General features: G+C 49.3%; 1 protein-coding gene across 1 annotated transcript; it reads left to right on the top strand.

Annotated features, from left to right (window-relative positions):
* The first annotated feature begins 6119 nt into the window (after positions 1–6119).
* Positions 6120–15613, top strand: ZNF821 (zinc finger protein 821). Its single transcript, XM_044269861.1, has 7 exons — positions 6120–6276; positions 6997–7083; positions 8762–8869; positions 10268–10401; positions 11925–12026; positions 12144–12310; positions 14491–15613. The coding sequence occupies exons 2-7, from the start codon at positions 7044–7046 to the stop codon at positions 15125–15127; spliced, it is 1188 nt and encodes a 395-aa protein (XP_044125796.1). The 5' UTR covers positions 6120–6276; positions 6997–7043; the 3' UTR covers positions 15128–15613.
* Positions 15614–19769: the final 4156 nt, after the last annotated feature.

Below are 19769 nucleotides of genomic sequence, written 5' to 3'. Positions count from 1 at the left end.
GAATGTGGACATGGCTGGTCGATCAGGATCCTGATCAGTCTGAAAAATGTATTGAAATGCCGGATCCGTCTTTCTGGTGTCATCCGGCTAAGGGTACTTTCACACTTGCGTTGTTTGATTCCGGCAGGCAGTTCCGTTGCCTGAACTGACTGCCTGATCAGGCAAACTGTATGCAAACGGATATCATTGTTTCTGACTGATCAGGCATTTTTCAGACTGATCAGGATCCTGATCAGTCTGAAAAATGCCTGATCAGTCAGAAAAATGCATTGCAATGCATTGCAATACCGGATCCGTTTTTCCGGTGTCATCAGGCAAAACGGATCCGTTTTTTTTTTTTCCTCATTTTTAAAGGTCTGCGCATGCGCAGACCGGAAGGACGGATCCGGCGATCCGGTATTTTGAATGCCGGATCCGGCACTAATACATTCCTATGGAAAAAAATGCCGGATCCGGCATTCAGGCAAGTCTTCAGTTTTTTTCGCCGGAGATAAAACCGTAGCATGCTACGGTTTTCTCTTTTGCCTGATCAGTCAAAATGACTGAACTGAAGACATCCTGATGCATCCTGAACGGATTGCTCTCCATTCAGAATGCATGGGGATATGCCTGATCAGTTCTTTTCCGGTATAGAGCCCCTGTGACGGAACTCTATGCCGGAAAAGAAAAACGCTAATGTGAAAGTAGCCTAAACGGATCCGGCGTTTTATATTTTTCCCCTTTTTTTTCGGTCTGCTTATGCACAGACCAGAAGGACGGATCCGGCACTAATACATTCCTATGGAAAAAAAATGGTGGATCCAGCATTCAGGCAAGTCTTCCGTTATTTTTTTTTGCCTTTTTTTTGCTGCGGTTTTATCTTTTGCCTGATCAGTCAAAATGACTGAACTGAAGACCTCCTGATGCAAACTGAACGGATTACTCTCCATTCAGAATGCATGGGGATTAAACTGATCAGTTATTTTCCGATATTGAGCCCCTGTAACGGAACTCTATGCCAGAAAAGAAAAACGTTAGTGTGAAAGTAGCTTTAGCGCAGCTTCTGTACATCAGCAGCTGATTGAGGGCAGGGACTCATCTGACAGTTGCGCCCTCTACTGGAGAGATCCTGGAAGGCACTATTCAGAACAGGGGGCCCCCATTGTGGGGACGCGCTCCTCCTGCTTCCTCTGACTGACATGGCCAGGTTCTTGCATTGCCGTCAATCAGGAAGGCAGTGGAGGGGCTGGCAGAGGATCCAGTATTTTCAAGGATGCACAAAGTGGCTCGGGCCCGCCCTTGGTGCACTTAACTACTCATTTGCATATGGAGTAAACATCCTTTTCCTCCAGAATGAAACAGATCACTAAGTGAAAGGTATGATTACAGCAGCGGAGCCTGGTATAGCAGTGACTGTCCTCACCCCCGCCGGGTGGATGTAGCATCAACATCGGACTACGCAACGCCGTCAACTGCTGCTCATTATTACAGCGCTGCTACCATTAAAGTCAGTGGGAGCTGCAGGGTAGTAACCAGCATCATCCACTACGCTGCTGATGGCGCCGTGTTGTACTGCTACAGCTGACTGGTGGGTGCGCAGGGCGTCGGACCCCCGCAGATCAGCTGCTAGACTATCCCATTACTTAATAAAAGGTGGAATACCCCTTTAAACTAGTGGCATGCTGGCTGTGGCTCATAAACCATATCCACTGGTGAGATCCGATCCCGAACATGTAATGAAGAGGATGGGAGGAGCGGATCAGGAACGTATCAGACGGCTCGTCTCTGCTTCCTCTAATCCACTCCCGGGCCTAGGCCTGTTTTCAATGGTTCTCCTCCACCATGACCCCCCCCCCCCCCCATTGTTCTAATCACACCCCGCGGAGCCGGCAGCCATGTGGTCACTGCCATTTTACTGATCCCCCCTCCAGCCCCTGTCCTAGCAGTACATCCAGAGGTGAAAATGCAGCAGAAAATCCACAGCGTTTTACGGTGAAGTTGATGGCTGCGTGGACAGCGATGGCGTAACGATTCGCTGCATGTGATAGCAACTGTCTCCTCCACTAGCAAGCAGGCGAATGCCAGGAGGGAACGCCCCCCTCCCAACAATCGCTTGCTCAATCGGCCTGTGTAATACAGGATTTCTCATCTTTAGAGCAGATCAGTTTACGACGCAGACTTTTTCTTATTTTTTTTAAATCTCCTCCACTTTTCTGCTACTGAAAAATATTGCAAATCCGCGCGTATTCGTCCATTGAGAACGCCCCCTTGTTGTTCCTCTCTGTGTCCAATCGCTGCACAGAGCGTCACAGTCAGGGAGAAGGAACGCTCAGGGAGAGAAGCTGATGTCTCCTCTCCTCCCTGGTGTTCCCATAGTAGTGATTAGCATACGGCGCGGGAGACGGTAACGGGGGCCACAGCGAGCGAACGGAGCGGCTCCCAGATATAATAGTAAGGGAGATCCCCGGGCGCCGCTCTACATGTCCTGCTACTTAGTTAATAACATGACCTCCAAGCAGGATATGTTGGCTAATTCTCAATTTTACACCAGTACGAGGGTTAGTAAGACCGCATAGTGCACCTGTCTTTGTTTTTGTTATGTTATTTTCAGTAGGACGAGGGATGAAAAGATCCCAGGTTCTAGGCCCTAAAGGGGGAAATAGTTATTAAATAAAAAGTAAAAAAAAGTAAAAAGAAAAAACACACCAAAATATTAAGGATACATCAACCCCTTTCCCAATTTTATATATAGACAATAAATAAATAAACATATTATGTATCACCATGTCCGGAAAGTCCAAACTGGTAAAATATTTAAAAAAAATCCTATGTGGCGAGCGCCATAACAGAAAAAAAAAACCCTAAGGTAGACTCACCCGTCCAGCGATGCACAGGTAAGTACTTACCTGTGCGGGAGCCGGTCTGAGATCAAATGCGGTCATCGGGAGCAGGCAGTTCTGAGAACAGCCTGATGAAGGTCCCCGGCGGCTGTTCTCGGAACTGCCTGCTCCCAGTGACCGCATTTGATTTCAGACCGGCTCCCGGCACAGGTAGGGGCTGACCTGTGCATCGCTGGATGGGTGAGTCTACCTTACTAAAGATGGCAGCCCGCATGTGTTTGCTGGCCATCACTGTTGGGGACCACTGCTCTAGTGGATGGTGGCTGCCTGTCTTTAGGGGGTGCTCTAGTAGTGGATGGTGGCTGCCTGTCTTTAGGGGGGTGCTCTAGAGGAGGGAGGCTGCCTGTGTTTAGGGGGTGCTCTAGAGGATGGAGGCTGCCTGTGTATAGGGGGGCTCTAAAGGATGGAGGCTGCCTGTGTATAGGGGGTGCTCTAAAGGATAGAAGCTGCCTGTGTTTAGGGGGTGCTCTAGAGGAGGGAGGCTGCCTGTGTTTAGGGGGTGCTCTAGAGGAGGGAGGCTGCCTGTGGATAGGGGGTGCTCTAGAGGAGGGAGGCTGCCTGTGTTTAGGGGGTGCTCTAGAGGAGGGAGGCTGCCTGTGTTTAGGGGGTGCTCTAGAGGAGGGAGGCTGCCTGTGTTTAGGGGGTGCTCTAGAGGAGGGAGGCTGCCTGTGTTTAGGGGGTGCTCTTTAGGAGGGAGGCTGCCTGTGTTTAGGGGTGCTCTAGAGGAGGGAGGCTGCCTGTGTTTAGGGGGTGCTCTAGAGGAGGGAGGCTGCCTGTGTTTAGGGGGTGCTCTAGAGGAGGGAGGCTGCCTGTGTTTAGGGGGGTGCTCTAGAGGAGGGAGGCTGCCTGTGTTTAGGGGGTGCTCTAGAGGAGGGAGGCTGCCTGTGTTTAGGGGGTGCTCTAGAGGAGGGAGGCTGCCTGTGTTTAGGGGGTGCTCTAGAGGAGGGAGGCTGCCTGTGTTTAGGGGGTGCTCTAGAGGAGGGAGGCTGCCTGTGTTTAGGGGGTGCTCTAGAGGAGGGAGGCTGCCTGTGTTTAGGGGGTGCTCTAGAGGAGGGAGGCTGCCTGTGTTTAGGGGGTGCTCTAGAGGAGGGAGGCTGCCTGTGTTTAGGGGGTGCTCTAGAGGAGGGAGGGAGGCTGCCTGTGTTTAGGGGGGGCTCTAGAGGAGGGAGGCTGGCCTGTGTTTAGGGGGTGCTCTAGAGGAGGGAGGCTGCCTGTGTTTAGGGGGTGCTCTAGAGGATGGAGGCTGCCTGTGTATAGCGGGGGCTCTAGAGGATGGAGGCTGCCTGTGTATAGCGGGGGCTCTAGAGGATGGAGGCTGCCTGTGTATAGCGGGGGCTCTAGAGGATGGAGGCTGCCTGTGTATAGCGGGGGCTCTAGAGGATGGAGGCTGCCTATGTATAGCGGGGGCTCTAGAGGATGGAGGCTGCCTGTGTCTAGGGGGGCTATAGAAGATGGAGGCTGCCTGTGTCTAGGGGTGCTCTAGAGGATGGAGGCTGCCTGTGTTTAGGGGGTGTTCCTTAAGATAGAGGCTGCCTGTGTCTAGGGGGGTGCTTTAGAGGATGGAGGCTGCCTGTGTATAGGGGGGCTCTAGAGGGTGGAGGCTGCCTGTGTATAGGGGGGCTCTAGAGGATGGAGGCTGCCTGTGTATAGGGGGGGGGGGCTCTAGAGGGTGGAGGCTGCCTGTGTATAGGGGGGGGGCTCTAGAGGGTAGAGGCTGCCTGTGTATGGGGGGGGGCTCTAGAGGGTAGAGGCTGCCTGTGTATGGGGGGGGGGGCTCTAGAGGGTAGAGGCTGCCTGTGTATGGGGGGGGGGGCTCTAGAGGGTAGAGGCTGCCTGTGTATAGGGGGGGGGCTCTAGAGGGTGGAGGCTGCCTGTGTATAGGGGGGCTCTAGAGGGTGGAGGCTGCCTGTGTATGGGGGGGGGCTCTAGAGGGTGGAGGCTGCCTGTGTATGGGGGGGGGGCTCTAGAGGGTGGAGGCTGCCTGTGTATGGGGGGGGGGGCTCTAGAGGGTAGAGGCTGCCTGTGTATGGGGGGGGGGCTCTAGAGGGTAGAGGCTGCCTGTGTATGGGGGGGGGCTCTAGAGGGTAGAGGCTGCCTGTGTATGGGGGGGGGGGGCTCTAGAGGGTAGAGGCTGCCTGTGTATGGGGGGGGGCTCTAGAGGGTAGAGGCTGCCTGTGTATGGGGGGGGGGCTCTAGAGGGTAGAGGCTGCCTGTGTATGGGGGGGGGCTCTAGAGGGTAGAGGCTGCCTGTGTATGGGGGGGGGGGCTCTAGAGGGTAGAGGCTGCCTGTGTATGGGGGGGGGGCTCTAGAGGGTAGAGGCTGCCTGTGTATGAGGGGGGGGCTCTAGAGGGTGGAGGCTGCCTGTGTATGAGGGGGGGGGGGGCTCTAGAGGGTAGAGGCTGCCTGTGTATGGGGGGGGCTCTAGAGGGTAGAGGCTGCCTGTGTATGGGGGGGGCTCTAGAGGGTAGAGGCTGCCTGTGTATGGGGGGGGGGCTCTAGAGGGTAGAGGCTGCCTGTGTATGGGGGGGGCTCTAGAGGGTGGAGGCTGCCTGTGTATAGGGGGGCTCTAGAGGGTGGAGGCTGCCTGTGTATAGGGGGGCTCTAGAGGGTGGGGGCTGCCTGTGTATAGGGGGGGGGCTCTAGAGGGTGGAGGCTGCCTGTGTATAGTGGGGGGGCTCTAGAGGGTGGAGGCTGCCTGTGTATAGTGGGGGGGGGGTTCTAGAGGGTGGAGGCTGCCTGTGTATAGTGGGGGGGGGGGGTTCTAGAGGGTGGAGGCTGCCTGTGTATAGTGGGGGGGGTTCTAGAGGGTGGAGGCTGCCTGTGTAAAGTGTGGGGGGGGGGGGGTTCTAGAGGGTGGAGGCTGCCTGTGTATAGTGGGGGGGCTCTAGAGGGTGGAGGCTGCCTGTGTATAGTGGGGGGGCTCTAGAGGGTGGAGGCTGCCTGTGTATAGTGGGGGGGTTCTAGAGGGTGGAGGCTGCCTGTGTATAGTGGGGGGGTTCTAGAGGGTGGAGGCTGCCTGTGTATAGTGGGGGGGTTCTAGAGGGTGGAGGCTGCCTGTGTATAGTGGGGGGGGCTCTAGAGGGTGGAGGCTGCCTGTGTATAGTGGGGGGGGCTCTAGAGGCCGGAGGCTGCCTGTGTATAGGGGGGCTCTAAAGGCCGGAGGCTGCCTGTGTATAGGATGCTGCTGGACGTGGAGTTGCTATGTAAGCACTTGTATCCCTCCTGCTGCGGATCACAGACCCCGCATTATCAGCACTTCCCATCCACCCCGGTCACATGACCGCGTGACGTCATCAGAGGGCCTCTCTCCCTCCGGCAGGCAGCAGCATTCGCCGTCTGTGTGGAGCAGGGACACCCGCGGGTACCGGGGCCGGGCGGCTGCCGGGGATCATGCAGGTGAGTGGTGGGGAGGGCCGAGGCCGCCGCCGGGCACCAGAGCTCAGATGTACGGCCGCAGTCTCCCGTGAGGTGCACAGTGCAGGGCTCCCCCTAGTGACTATGAAGCCCGGCACCATGGATAGGCTATACCCGAGCTGCGATCACTGGAGAATGGCATGGGCTGGGGGAGTATTACATATAGTATATGGGGAGACCCCCACTGACCCCTGAGGATTGGGGTGTCTGCAGGGGTATTTATCACCCACCAATCTCCAGGATAGGTGACACATTTAATGGGGGGGGGGGGGACCTCAGGGACCCCTATCAATCTGTAGGGACCCCAACCCACATCCTGCTGCTGGTGGGGAGTCTTAAGGCCTGGGGGTCCCGCTGTGGGGAGGGATCAGCAGCCTTCAGCTATGATGGAACTAAAACTCCCAGCCTGCACACATGCTTGGCTATTTTCAGAAGGCCCATAGATGTGAATGGAGTCTGCTGAGAGTTGTAGTTTAACAACTGCGGGACTGCCAGAGGCTGCTGACCCCCTGCCATGGATCACGCGTACAGGCTTTGTGTCCTCCATCGTTAATCTCCTCGGTAGCTGGATCATGGGCGTCCAGCTGGAAAGGCTTCTCTCGCCCTGGTTTTGGTAAATATCGCCCATTATGACCTGATGCATAACACCGGCCGTTTTCTCGCCTGCATCGTTTGACTCTTCGTCTTTTCTCCTGATTTCAGAGCTGCTGCGTGTAGAGGGTCGGCGTGAATGTAGCCAGCTCCGTAAGATGTCCCGGAGGAAACAGACGACTCCAAACAAAGTACATTGTGAGTACTCGGTCCGCGCGGAGTAAGGCCGGATCCGGGGTGTTCCTGTAGGACATGGACCCAGCCATCGGTCCAGAATGGTGCACGGCCCTGGGTGGCGCGAACTGCACCATTGATTTGTATGGGTCATTGTGCACAAAATCAATGGAGACATCCCGACTACCCCAATGGCAGATATCGGGGGAGTTACGGATCTGGCAGAAGGAGTTCAACATGCCTGATCCCTTTCTTCTTGTGGAGATGCTGCCAGTAGACGAGGGTCTTTCTCCCATTCACAGCACATGCATGCTCGGCCGACCTCTGCATGTAAATGGGAAGGGGATCGCGTGAGATATATATTAGTGAAATTTATGGAAAACATAAAAAGTTCTGGCTCCAGTGATGTTATATGATGAAAGTCGGGCATTAAGTAGAAGCAGCGATGGCGATTTCCTCATCTCAAACAATTTATTGATACAAAAGCTGACACCAGTGCTGGGTACACCGCCACCAAATGTCAGGAACTTGTCCTGTGGCCTTGAGCATCAGTTACAGCTTGACAACCGTAGGCCCCTTTCACAATAGCGAGTTTTTCACGCAGCTCAGGCCCCATAAAAGTGAATGGGGCTTCAGTATAAAACGCATTGCGTGCGGATGCGATGCGTTTTTCACTTATGGTTGCTAAGAGATGCTGTTTGTAAACCTTCAGGTTTTTTATCACGCGCGTAAAAAACGCATCAAAATGCATTGCACAGAAAAAACTGAATGCAATCACAGACAAAACTGACTGAACTTGCTTGCAAAATTGTGCGAGTTTCACTGAACGCACCTGGATGTAATCCGTCACGCTCGTGTGAAAGAGGCCTTATCGTCTGCTGAGGCATGGCTCCCCACTCTTCTGGAAGGGCGGCCCTCAGGTCATTGAGGTTCCGGGGTACAGAGTTACGAGCCTCTACACGGCGACTCAGCTGATGCCACAGGTTTTGAATGGGGTTTGGAGAAAGTGCAGGTCACTCCATGTGAGGTCTCCCAGTCTCCAGCAGCCGTTCCCTAATGATGGACCTCGATGAGCTGGTGCACTTGTCCTCCATGAAGATGACATTAGGCCTGTGTTGTTCCTGCAGAGGCACAATGACTGGATTACTGACGTTCTTCGAGTAGTCTGGGCTGTCGCCGGACCATTCACACAGTGGCTGATGCACAGCGCTCTCCTTGTTGTCTCCATCATTTCTGCTCGGTGAACAGCACATTTTCAGTTGGTCCTGAAATTTCACCCACAAGCCAAATATCCCAAACTTATATATATTAGATACACACACACACACACCCAGGCACCATTACCCACTGATAGGTGACCTAAGACAGAGCAGCAAGACACGTCTGGTGTCACTTACCTCAGAGGAACCAAAGGTACACATCCAACCAGTCGGATGGTCATGGATTTTACTGGTTGGTTGCTTTTCCTATGGACATGAGATGTAATGTCTGTGGGCCTCTTACCTAACAAGTCCCATAGATCAGTACTTTAACCCCTTATGGGCTCAGCCAGTTTCCTGCAGTTCTTTGTATTTGGAATTGCAGCGGCGATGCTCGTAACATTAGGGGATCGCTTTGCGCGCAGTTCTGTGATGCAGCAGTGTGTCTCCAGCGGAAGGCGAACCATGGGTCGTGTGTCACGGGCTTCTCTTTCCTTCTTCAGGGGAGAACATGTTTGCAGGATTGGAACGACAAGCTTGTGAAGCGATGATGAAAACGGAGATTGTAAAAGAGGAAGCCACCGACGTGGAGCAGAACGACCGGAGTAGCAGTGAGTCAGGCACAGCGCGGCGGGGCTGTCACTTCTCTTCTTCCTCAGAACAAAGGGGGATGATGGTTGAACGCATTGCAAATAAAAAAAAAAAACATCCCGGTCCTACATTTCACTACTGTGTGTATATAGGCTTTAAAAAATTTAAAGGGGTTTTTGCTATAAACGTGTATGGCGCTGAACCCGCAGCGTTATACAGATGACACCCGTCTGCAGCAGCGGGGATAACTCTCATCATGCCCATTTAACCACTTCTTACCTGAGCTTGTGGGTTCTGTGTGAACAGTGCAGTCGACCAAGGGCCATCAAAAAAAAATATTATTCTGCCAGTTAAAAACAGATAGGAATACACATTCTTTTTTTTCTGATTGCAGATTTATTTATAAATTTATTCTCTTTCCTGAAATTACGGGGGCGGCCATCTTGCCTGAGCCGTTCTTAACAGCATTTAGAAAGCATTAAGAAAACTGCTTTATGGCAGCCCCATGGGCCATAGACACAATGGTCAGGAGGGGACCTCATTGACTTCTATGGGGGAGTTTTCGGGGCATGCTCTGTGACCTGTGCAGAGGATCATTGTACAGGGAAAGATAAGCTCTGACAATCGCCTATTGTGAATAGAGGATCCCGTGTTATCTATACACACAGGTGATAACATTACAGGCAGGATTAGAATGACAGATGAGCAGATAACTGCAGTAAAGTCATCTGTACAGACCAAGAAGTGGCACCTATTATCAGTCCTAGTGGCCAGTGCGAAAACTGCAGGAGTTTAACCGCAGCAGTGAAGGAGGATTTATGGAGTATTGTGCATCGCGTTACTTCACTGCATTTTGGGCCTATTTATTAGGGTCCATTCACACGACCGCAAACTTCGTTTCTGCATTTTGCGAACCCATTCATTTCTATGGGGCAGCACGATGTGCTGCCCGGATCCGGAATTGCGGATCCACATTTCCGGGTCCACAATTCTGATCCCGAAAAAAATAGAACATGTCCTAGTCTTGTCCGCAATTGCGGACAAGAAAAGGCATTTTCTATTAAGTGCCGGGATGTGCTGTCCGCAAAATGCGGAACACGCATCGCGGATGTCCGTGTCTTACGGATCCGTGGATCCGCAAAACACACACGGATGTGTGAATAGACCCTTAAAGGGATTCTCGAGAAATAGCACCACTCTTGTCTACTGTCTGGAGCTGCAGTACCAGGCACAGCCCATGAACAAGAGTGGCACTGTTTCCAATAAAAAAAAAAAAAAATCAAAGCCATTGTTCTAATTGCAACAATCTCTTTGGAGTTGGCCGTATTGCTGCCCTGTGTGAACCTCTCCTTACCGTCTATAGTTCCTTTTGTAAGTGCACTGTAGCCTCCACCTTAATGTTGTTTTCCTTATTCCAGGCGACAGCGATGATGATACTACCATTGATGAGCTGTCATCTCAGGCCTCTGAGGAGGACAACCCTGAGAGAGAAGAAGAAGAAGAAGAACCGGGTGTAAGCAGAAAGACCATGAAACGAGAAAATATGTCTATGGTAAGGGGTGGGGGGGATAAAAGATACTTCTAGCGCCATCTGCCTGCTGTGGTACTACACCACATAGTCCACAAAATGGCCACAGTCACAGTATGTGAGTTAGGCTACTTTCACACTTGCGGCAGAGGATTCTGGCAGGCAGTTTAGTCGCCGGAACTGCCTGCCGGATCCGTCAAAACGTATGCAAACTGATGGCATTTGTCAGACGGATCAGGATCCTGATCCGTATGACAAATGCATTGAAATGCCGGATCCGTCTCTCATCCAGAAAAACTGATCCAGCCTATTTCTTTCCGGTCTGAGCATGCACAGACCACAATGCCGGACCCGTTTTGCCGGAACACTCGGGGCCGGATCCGGCATTAATGCATGTCAATGCGAAAAAATGCCGGATCCGGCATTCCAGCAAGTGTTCCGGAATTTTGGACGGAGATAAAACCGAAGCCTGCTGCGGTATTATCTCCGTCCTGAAAAGTCAAAAAGACTGAACTGAAGACATCCTGAACGGATTGCTCTCCATTCAGAATGCATTAGGATAAAACTGATCAGTTTTTTTCCAGTATTGAGCCCCAAGGACGGAACTCTATGCCGGAAAAGAAAAACGCTAGTGTGAAAGGACCCTTAGACCTTATTCACACAGTCAGTGATTTCCATCAGTTATCGTGAGTCAAAACCAGGTGCGGCTCTAAACCCAGAACAGAAGCAGATCTTTCCCTTATACCTGATGTCTGTGGAGGCTCCACTCCTGATTGCGGCTCACAATCGCTGATAGAAATCACTGACCAAACACTGATGTGTGAAGGAGTCTTTACAGATCTCCTATAACAAACAAAATGCTGATATCCACTTAAAGGCATATTAACACTTAAAGGGGTCATCTGGGCTAGGAGCCACTGAACCCAACGGACAGAACTTGCTCTTCCCCAGTTTTCCAGCTGCTTGTGATCCCCACCGGACTGGAAGTGGCTTGATCCGGTGACCCCTGAGCCATGGGTTTGAGCAGCATCCCGCTGCTAGCCAAAAGCGAACCGCTCCTTCTTTGATTGATGTGGATGAGATTTCGAGCGGCGTGTCCCCCGTGTCATCCACATCGCTGTTGCGCAGGACAGTATTGGACTGGCACATGCCCTGTTTCTTTTGCAGAGGAATCCATTTTCATTTGCGCATGCGCCGATCTCAGTGTTGCTTCAGGGTCACAGACTTCTGCATTTGGCGCTGCAGCATCTGTGTCTTCCAAAGGGGTGCCCTCCTTGTTTTTGCATACAGTGGGGAGCGACGAAACTGGCAGCTAGAATTGTATTATTTCAAGGAGTTCTTCAAGATTTGTAAAATCGGCCAAGTGCAGATCAAGGAAGGAAGGGGGGGGGTCTCTAAACTGGTTAGGCTCTTGCCTATTCCTTTCGCTCCCTTGTTGACCGGGCCTATATGATTATCTTATCTATATAATTATCTGAAATATTGTAAAAAAAAAAAAAAAAAAAAATAAAAAAAATCTTAGTAACACTTCCTTCCTCTTTTGTTAGACCTCTGAGTCTCTTGACAGTAGCCTGGATTCTGCACTTATTTGCCCACTTTGTCACCTTGACTGCGAGAGCCGCGAGCAGCTGATCACTCACGTGTATCAGGTAGGTGACGGACAGTCCTAGTGCTCCCTTCTATCACAGCACGGTCCTCATATCGGACCGTGGGACTTTTTGTCTTTTTTTTTATATTCCGCTACTAACCTGTCCTCTTGTCTTCAGCACACAGCTGCTGTGGTGAGTGCAAAGAGCTATCTGTGTCCAGTGTGTGGCCGAGCCCTCAGCTCCCCGGGGTCCCTAGGGCGACATCTCCTCATACATTCAGAGGATCAGCTTTCCAACTGCGCTGTGTGCGGTGCTCAGTTCTCCAGCCACGAGACCTTTAACAGGTGAGGATTGCAAGCTCCAAAGTTTGAGATTACAGGGCTCATCCAAGATTAGAAAAAAATAATAATTGCTAGTCCTGTACCTCACATGGATCTAGAGATCACCCCATTCATTGCTCCGCTAGATGTATATCAGGCTGACGGCTCGGGGAACGTGAACGAAAAGAGGCGACGGCAGCATCTTCAGTGCATTCTTTATGGGACGAGCTTCACAGAAAGTGCACCATAAAAACCAGACGGCAACGTTTCGGCTACATGGTAGCCTTTATCAAACCTAGCTAGGGGGCGTGTCCTCCCTGAGGGGGCGTGTCCAGGCTGCTTCAGTTAAAAGATGGAACTGAGCATGTGTGTCCACCTCAGTGAGCAGGGACAGAGAAAGCAGGTGGCGCTGTGCAGATAGAATTAATTGAATAACTCGGCTATACTAAATTTACATGCAATTACAAAAAGTATTCAGATGCATCGTTTAAAAACTGGAAAAAAATCACAAACAAACCTTTTAATTGTGGCCCTGAAAGTGATTATAAAAAAAAAAAAGTGCACTCCTTTCCACCTGCGCTCCGTAGCAGGGGCAAGACCCTCGGCACTGGAACAGAGCACCGGTGGACAGGGGAGTGCATTTTTACGCTAGTCAATTTTAGGCTGGTTTCAGACGAGCGAGTGTCGCGCTCCTGACTCGCAGCTTCCGTCCTGACCTCCCAGCACAGCCGGGGGTCGCATAGCATTATATTGATTTATGATGCTGTGCAACCCTTACAGTTCTGGAGCGTATTGGATAACACTGACAGCAATATGTCAGTGTTATCCAGTACATTCCAGACCTCTAAGGGTTACATAGCATCATAAATTAAAAAGGGGCCTTAGGGCTGTAATTAAACTGCTTTGGGGTTCGGACACCACCCCCTTTAATCATGTCTGCCTGGTTTTAAAGCTCAGTCCCTTCAATGTGAATATGGCTGAGCTGCAATACATGACAAAAGCCCGTGAGCAACAGTGGTGCTGTTTTTGGAAACAGATTATTTTTTTTCCCTAATCCTAGCAGCCCTTTTAAGGACATACTAGTTGTAATAAAATGGCGCAATTGAAATCCTCAATCCTTGATTCACCAAACCATGTTAGTTTGACCTTTTAATTGAAGGGGTTGTCTCACCTAATGATTTTAGTCCTCGGCGCGCACGGCTCCTGCTGTCAGTGATGGCGCAGTCAGCGGTTCTGGCATAATGTAATCCCGCCCCTTGCCTGTCCGCGCACGCTCCTAAGGCTGCTAGTGTATCAGAATCACTAGGAGTCTCAGCAGAGCAGACCCTGTACAGACCGTGACAAGCAAGTGGTTGCAGCGATCTGTTTCTTAAAGGAGAGGATGCCAGTGGAGATTGAGAAGTGACCAGGAATGGGAGCGAATGCGTATGCACGTAGTCCGGTGCGCACTCGTTCCAGCTATTCCCGTCCACCAGAAAGGCCAGCTTTTTTTTCTTGCTGTGCGCAATCGTGGCCATAACCCCTAGAGTTGAGCAGTCTGTGTGTAAAAAAAATAAAAGTGGGGACCAGAGCCATTACTGCTAATGTTACTTTTATCAATGTTGGGGTGCAATCACACGTCCGTAAGTGTTTTGCGGTCCCACAAAACACTGATACCGGCAGTGTGCATTCCGCATTTTGTGGACCGCCCATGGCCGGCCCTATGATAGAAATGCCTATTCTTGTCCGCAATTTCGGACAATAATAGGACATGCTCTATATTTGAATGAATGGGTTTGCACCCCTTCCGTAAAATTGCGGAACTGATGCGGACCCAGAATAACAGACGCGTGAATGGACCCTTATACACATAATAAGTTGATGAGGTGAGACAACCCCTTTAAAGCTGTCTAGGTGGCATAGGCAGGCTGAGGTGACTACCTTGAATCTACATGCCCTTGTGTAGCTCCAGCATGGTCACTGCCTGCAGCCGCTGGTATCACACAGTCTAAGATCTGGGTAAAGCCTTCAATCTCTTGTCCACCATCCAGACATCTGGCTTTTCTGGTAAAATAACTTGCTACGACTATGTAATATAAGGTCGGAAATTTCTGCACCTGCCCATTCATCTTACTGGGGTAGGCTGCAGGAATAACCCCATTCAGATGAATGGAATGGAAATCTGCCACGATTCACCCTAATAACCGTACTCTGTTTACTTCCAGTGAAAAGCTGCCAGAGGTTTTGTCCCCAGAAAGCTGGGATCAGAACGACCACAAAAGCCCCAATGGTACGGACTTCAATGCGGTTTACCCTGCGGGAGTTTTACTAGTGTGCAATAACTGTGTGGCTTATAGGCAGATGATGGCAAGCCAGACCCCCACGGTGCGCAAGTGGGCTGGTCGTAGACAGAACGAGCCTGTGCAGGCAAGAATGCAAAGGCTGGAGAGAGAGCGTACCGCCAAGAAGAGCAGACGAGACAGCGAGACCCCCGAGGAACGAGAGCTGAGACGGATGAGGGACAGAGAAGCTAAGAGGCAGCAGAGAATGCAGGAGACGGATGAGCAGCGAGCAAGACGCTTGCAGCGAGATCGCGAGGCAATGCGCTTGAAACGGGCCAACGAGACACCAGAGAAGCGGCAGGCGCGGCTCGTTCGGGAGCGCGAGGCCAAACGGTTAAAACGACGACTTGAAAAGATGGACATGATGCTCCGAGCACAGTTTGGGCAGGACCCATCGGCAATGGCGGCATTGGCCGCCGAAATGAACTTCTTTCAGCTTCCGGTGGGGAATAATGAGCTGGATCAGCAGATTCTTGGGAAGATTGCACTGGACGATCAGAATAACGGGACGCCGCACTGATCGGGCACAACGTCATTCCTGTCAGAATGTGATACACTTTAGTCGTGTTTCCTCTATACCTCTACTGGGTCTCTCCAGAATTGAGAAGCCCCTCTCCTCCCTGCCTCGGGTGGTCTGTATTGAAATCCACTGCTCAGGATTACAAAGCTGCTGGAGGGGGGACGCGCTCAATGTCTGCAGTTGTAGTGTGGATATTATAGGTTCGTACAAAGAGACTATTATAAGATCTGTGCAGGGTCCAAATCTATGGACTCTATTGTACTGAAGACGCAGCCCAGACTCCTGATCTCCTCGGCCAGCGCAGTCCTGAGACTGGGACATACAGGGTATGGATTAAAAAAAAAAAAAAAGCCGAAATCACATTTTGCTCACATGGCTCCTGTTGTGCTGTGTCTGACCTGAGCTGTGTGTGTGTAGTATGTCTTATTTATGTGTATGACCGAGCATCCGTGTACAGTGTGGAGCCAATAAATTATTTTAATATGGGGTTGTGACTGCCGGCGCTTCTGTCCTCATTTATTCTAGTGGAGAGTTTCACATATGATGGATGTTTTTTTTAATTTCAGATTAAAACTTGGCATAAATAGCATTCGCTTGTTTAGTATTGGAAGGGAAGGTGCCGGAAGCACCGAGCTTACCCTATTATCAGGGGATTTACAGGCCAGCAGCAGAGCCCAGGCTGAGGGAACCCGTGTACTGCAGACCCAGAGCGTCAGCCTGTTTTTGGCGTTTGTATGGAAGTCTATAGGAAATGCTAAACGGGGTGGTTGGGTGAGTGCTGGTTATTCTTAAAGGGAACCGGTCGCCATGCACATGCAGCATGTTATAGAGTAGTACTTTTTTCTGTCAAAAAAAAAAAATGGATCTCAGATGGAAATGGCGCAAAGGGATGCCAAATGTGCATAACTAATGCACAGGATTTTTTTTTTCTACTCTTCTTACGTATCAGAAGAACAGAAAAAAAACGGTGATGTGAACTCTCCCTTACATAGACTACCTGTACTTTGGGTGATTTCTCCCATAGTGGTGTAACCCCCACCCTGTAATGATCTAGATACGAGAGTGCATTTCCAACAAGACGATTATTTTGTGTTAAAGGGGTTGTCCAAGTTCAATTCCTTCCTCTCCCGTAGCCGTTCTCCTAGTTAGCTGAGGGTCACATGACCTGTGATGTCATCTTCTCTCATGCACAATCCTGGGGGAGCAGTTCTGCCTTTGTGCAGGAAACCTCACCGTAGGCTGTGCTGGTTAGAACAAGCCACACCCCCTGCCCTGTGTCTCCTCCCACAGGATTCTTCAGCAGTTTAACCCCTTTTACCATCAGCAGCACAGACTCAGGGCTGGAGGCTCTGCCTCAGGTACTGAGCAGTTGCACAGGATCCTCCCTCCTTACTTTGCAGACACAGGCCACAGGAGTTCCTCACAAGCCCGCAGAAGAGGTGTCTGCAGAGCATTGCACAAGAACAGGTAGGGGTAAGATCTTGTGCATATCAGCAATGTTATTGTACTGTACAGCTGGGACCTGTAGTCCCACACATACACCATGAGTATCCCAGCAGACCGGGCAGCTAGTTTATTCACTCCATTTGCAGCGCAAAGTCTTTGTTGACACCCTCAAATATTGTTGTTGTTACATGCCCCCACAGCTCTGCAACTGCACGTCAACAAAGGGGCCAGAACAGAACTAGGGAAATGAGGAAATAGAATTTTTGTTGCCTAAAACTTGCTTAGTTTGGGTATATATTGCTGACCATCAGATTTACACCGCTTTTTATATATTTTTTTTTTTTACACAACTCTGATAACACCTTTAACACAATTATGGAGTTTCCTGATATTTATGGTGCTAAACAAAGAGCTATGGGCAAAGTGCACACTGAAGGGTCTGCATTACTTAACTGCATCAGGGGTGGAAATGCCTCTTGCTGTTTCCAGGGCTAAAGGATGAACAATTATGGTTCAGCCCCATTGGGCAGTCGGCTGTACTCTTAGGCCCCTTTCACACGAGCGAGTTTTCCACGCGGGTGCAATGCGTGACGTGAACGCATAGCACCGGCACTGAATCCTGACCCTATTCATTTCAATGGGTCTGTGCACATGAGCGTTGTTTTTCACGCATCAGTTCTGCGTTGCGTAAAAATCGCAGCATGTTCTATATTCTGCGTTTTTCACTGCAGCCCTGGCCCCATAGAAGTGAATGGGGCTGCGTGAAAAACGCATTGCATCCGCAAGCAAGTGCGATGCATTTTTCACTGATGGTTGCTAAGAGATGCTGTTTGTAAACCTTCAGTTTTTTATCACGCGCGTGAAAAACGCATCAAAACGCATTGCACCCGTGCGGAAAAAACTGAACGCAATCGCAGACAACTGAGTGAACTTGCTTGCAAAATAGTGCGAGTTTCATTGAACGCATCCGGACCTAATCAGTAGAGATGAGCGGCAGGGGCAATATTCGAATTCGCGAATATTTGGGTGAATATTCGCAAATTCATGATCTCCAGGCATTAATTTTCTTGATTGCGAAAATTTGCATACAAATTTTCGCATAAAAATTCGCATGAACTGGTATTTTCACAAAAATCGAATATTCGCAATTACGAATATATTTTGCGATATTCGAAATATTCGTGAATTCTCGAAGTGCCGATATTCGCGATTAAAATTCGCAATTTGAATATTCGTGATCAACACTACTAATCAGTCTTGCTCGTGTGAAAGGGGCCTTAGGCCTCATGCACACAACCGTATGTATTTTGCGGTCCACAAAAAATACGGATGCCGTTCGTGTGCATTCCCTATTTTGCAGAACAGAACAGCTGGCCCCTAATCGAACAGTCCTATCCTTGTACGTAATGCAGACAATAATAGGACGTTCTATTTTTTTGTGGAACGGAAATATGGAAACTGAATGCACACAGAGTAACTTCCGTGTTTTTTTTTTTCTGATTAACTCCTATAATATAGTAAAAAAAAAAAAAAAAGTAGACCTATTCGGTATTGCCGCGTCCGTAACAACCTGCTCTATAAAAATATCACATGCTATACCCCATCAGGTAAATGCTGTAAAAAAAAAAAAAAAAAGACAATGTGCCAAAACAGCCGTTTTTGGTCACCTTGCCCCACAAAGTATAATAACAAGCAAAAAGTCATATGTACTCCAAAATGGTACCAGTCTTCTCATCCTGCAAAAAAATGAGCCCCTACCTAAGACAATCGCAAAAAAAAAAAAAAACTAAATATGGCTCTCAGAAAATGGTAACACAAAAACAATTTTTTTTTTTTTTCATAAATGCTTTTACTGTGTAAAACTTAACAAAAATAAAAAAAGACACATTAGGTATCACTGTGTCTGTAACAACCAGCTCTGTATCTTTATATAAGATAGGGCCGGGGCTATCCATAGTATTCAGTATATTGGGCAGACTAGATGGGCCGAATGGTTCTTATCTGCCGACACATTCTAGGTTTCTATAGTTATATCATATGATCTACCCTGTCAGGTGAACGCTGTAAAAATAAATAACTAAAAACCGTGCCAGAAGATTTTTTTTTTTTGTCACCTCACCTTACAAAATGCGTAATATTAAGTGATCAAAAAGTCATATATACACACCAATGAAAACGTCACCCCCATCATGTAAAAAAAAGAGCACCCCCCCCCCACACACACATACGAAAATTGCCCAAAAAAAATGAAAACCCAAGGCGCCCGTAAACCAATGCATCAAAATCTGCGCTGCCAAAGCCTTATGGCGCTCCTTCCCTTCCCAGTGCTGCCATGTGCACCTACAGCAGTTTACCACCACATGTGGCGTATTTCTGTAAACTGCAGAATCTGAGTAATACACATTAAAAAGGTTTATTTTGCGGTTAATAATTTTTTTCTTTCAACACAGCATGAATAAAAATAAAAAAAATAGCATTTTTATATTTCACCTCATGGGTTAACAGTTTAACATCAGTTTTAAATAATTTGAGGGGTGTATTTTCTAAAATGGGGTAATATCTAGGTGGTTTATAACTGAATTGGTGCTTAAAAAAATGGCTTTGCTTCTAAAATTCGAAGCCTTCGAACGTGCTAAAAAAAAAAAAAAACCTACAAAATGATGCCAACATGAAGCGGATATATGGGAAATGTTGATTGATAACTATTTTATGAGGTATTACTATCTGTCCTAAAAGTCGAGAAACTGAAATTTAGAAAATTGTGAACTTTTCCAAATTTTTGATTTTTTTTTTATAAATAAAGATGAAATATATCAAATCAAGTTTACCACTGTCATGAAGTACAATGTCTCACGAGAAAACAATTTCAGAATGGCTTGGATAAGGTAAAAGCGTTCCAAAGTAATTACCACAAAGTGACAAACGTCAGATTTGCAAAAAAAATGGCCTAGGCAGGAAGGTGAATACAGGCCCGGGGTAGAAGGGGTCAAATCTAATTTGGTTTGTAAAACTCCATGCACACGCTGCAGTAACACCTCCCTTCAGATGCAAGGATTTTTCTACAACAAACCTGCCACATGTAAGCATACACTAAGGCCTCTTTCACACGGGCGTCATGTTTTTGGCCCGGATAAGAGGCGTGTGCGTTGCGGGAAAATGCACGATTTTTCTGCGCGAGTGCAAAACATTGTAATGC

Source organism: Bufo gargarizans, chromosome 10 (genome assembly GCF_014858855.1).
Source record: "Bufo gargarizans isolate SCDJY-AF-19 chromosome 10, ASM1485885v1, whole genome shotgun sequence".
Taxonomy (NCBI): domain Eukaryota; kingdom Metazoa; phylum Chordata; class Amphibia; order Anura; family Bufonidae; genus Bufo; species Bufo gargarizans.
Note: the sequence above shows the minus strand (reverse complement) of the source record. Positions and strands in the feature narration are given on the sequence as shown.

Coding starts and splice junctions, on each gene's coding strand:
- ZNF821 (XM_044269861.1), top strand. CDS start 7,044: ATGTCCCGGAGGAAACAGACGACTCCAAACAAAGTACATT. Junction 8,870..10,267: donor GCAGAACGACCGGAGTAGCA/GTGAGTCAGGCA, acceptor TCCTTATTCCAG/GCGACAGCGATGATGATACT. Junction 12,311..14,490: donor AGCCACGAGACCTTTAACAG/GTGAGGATTGCA, acceptor GTTTACTTCCAG/TGAAAAGCTGCCAGAGGTTT.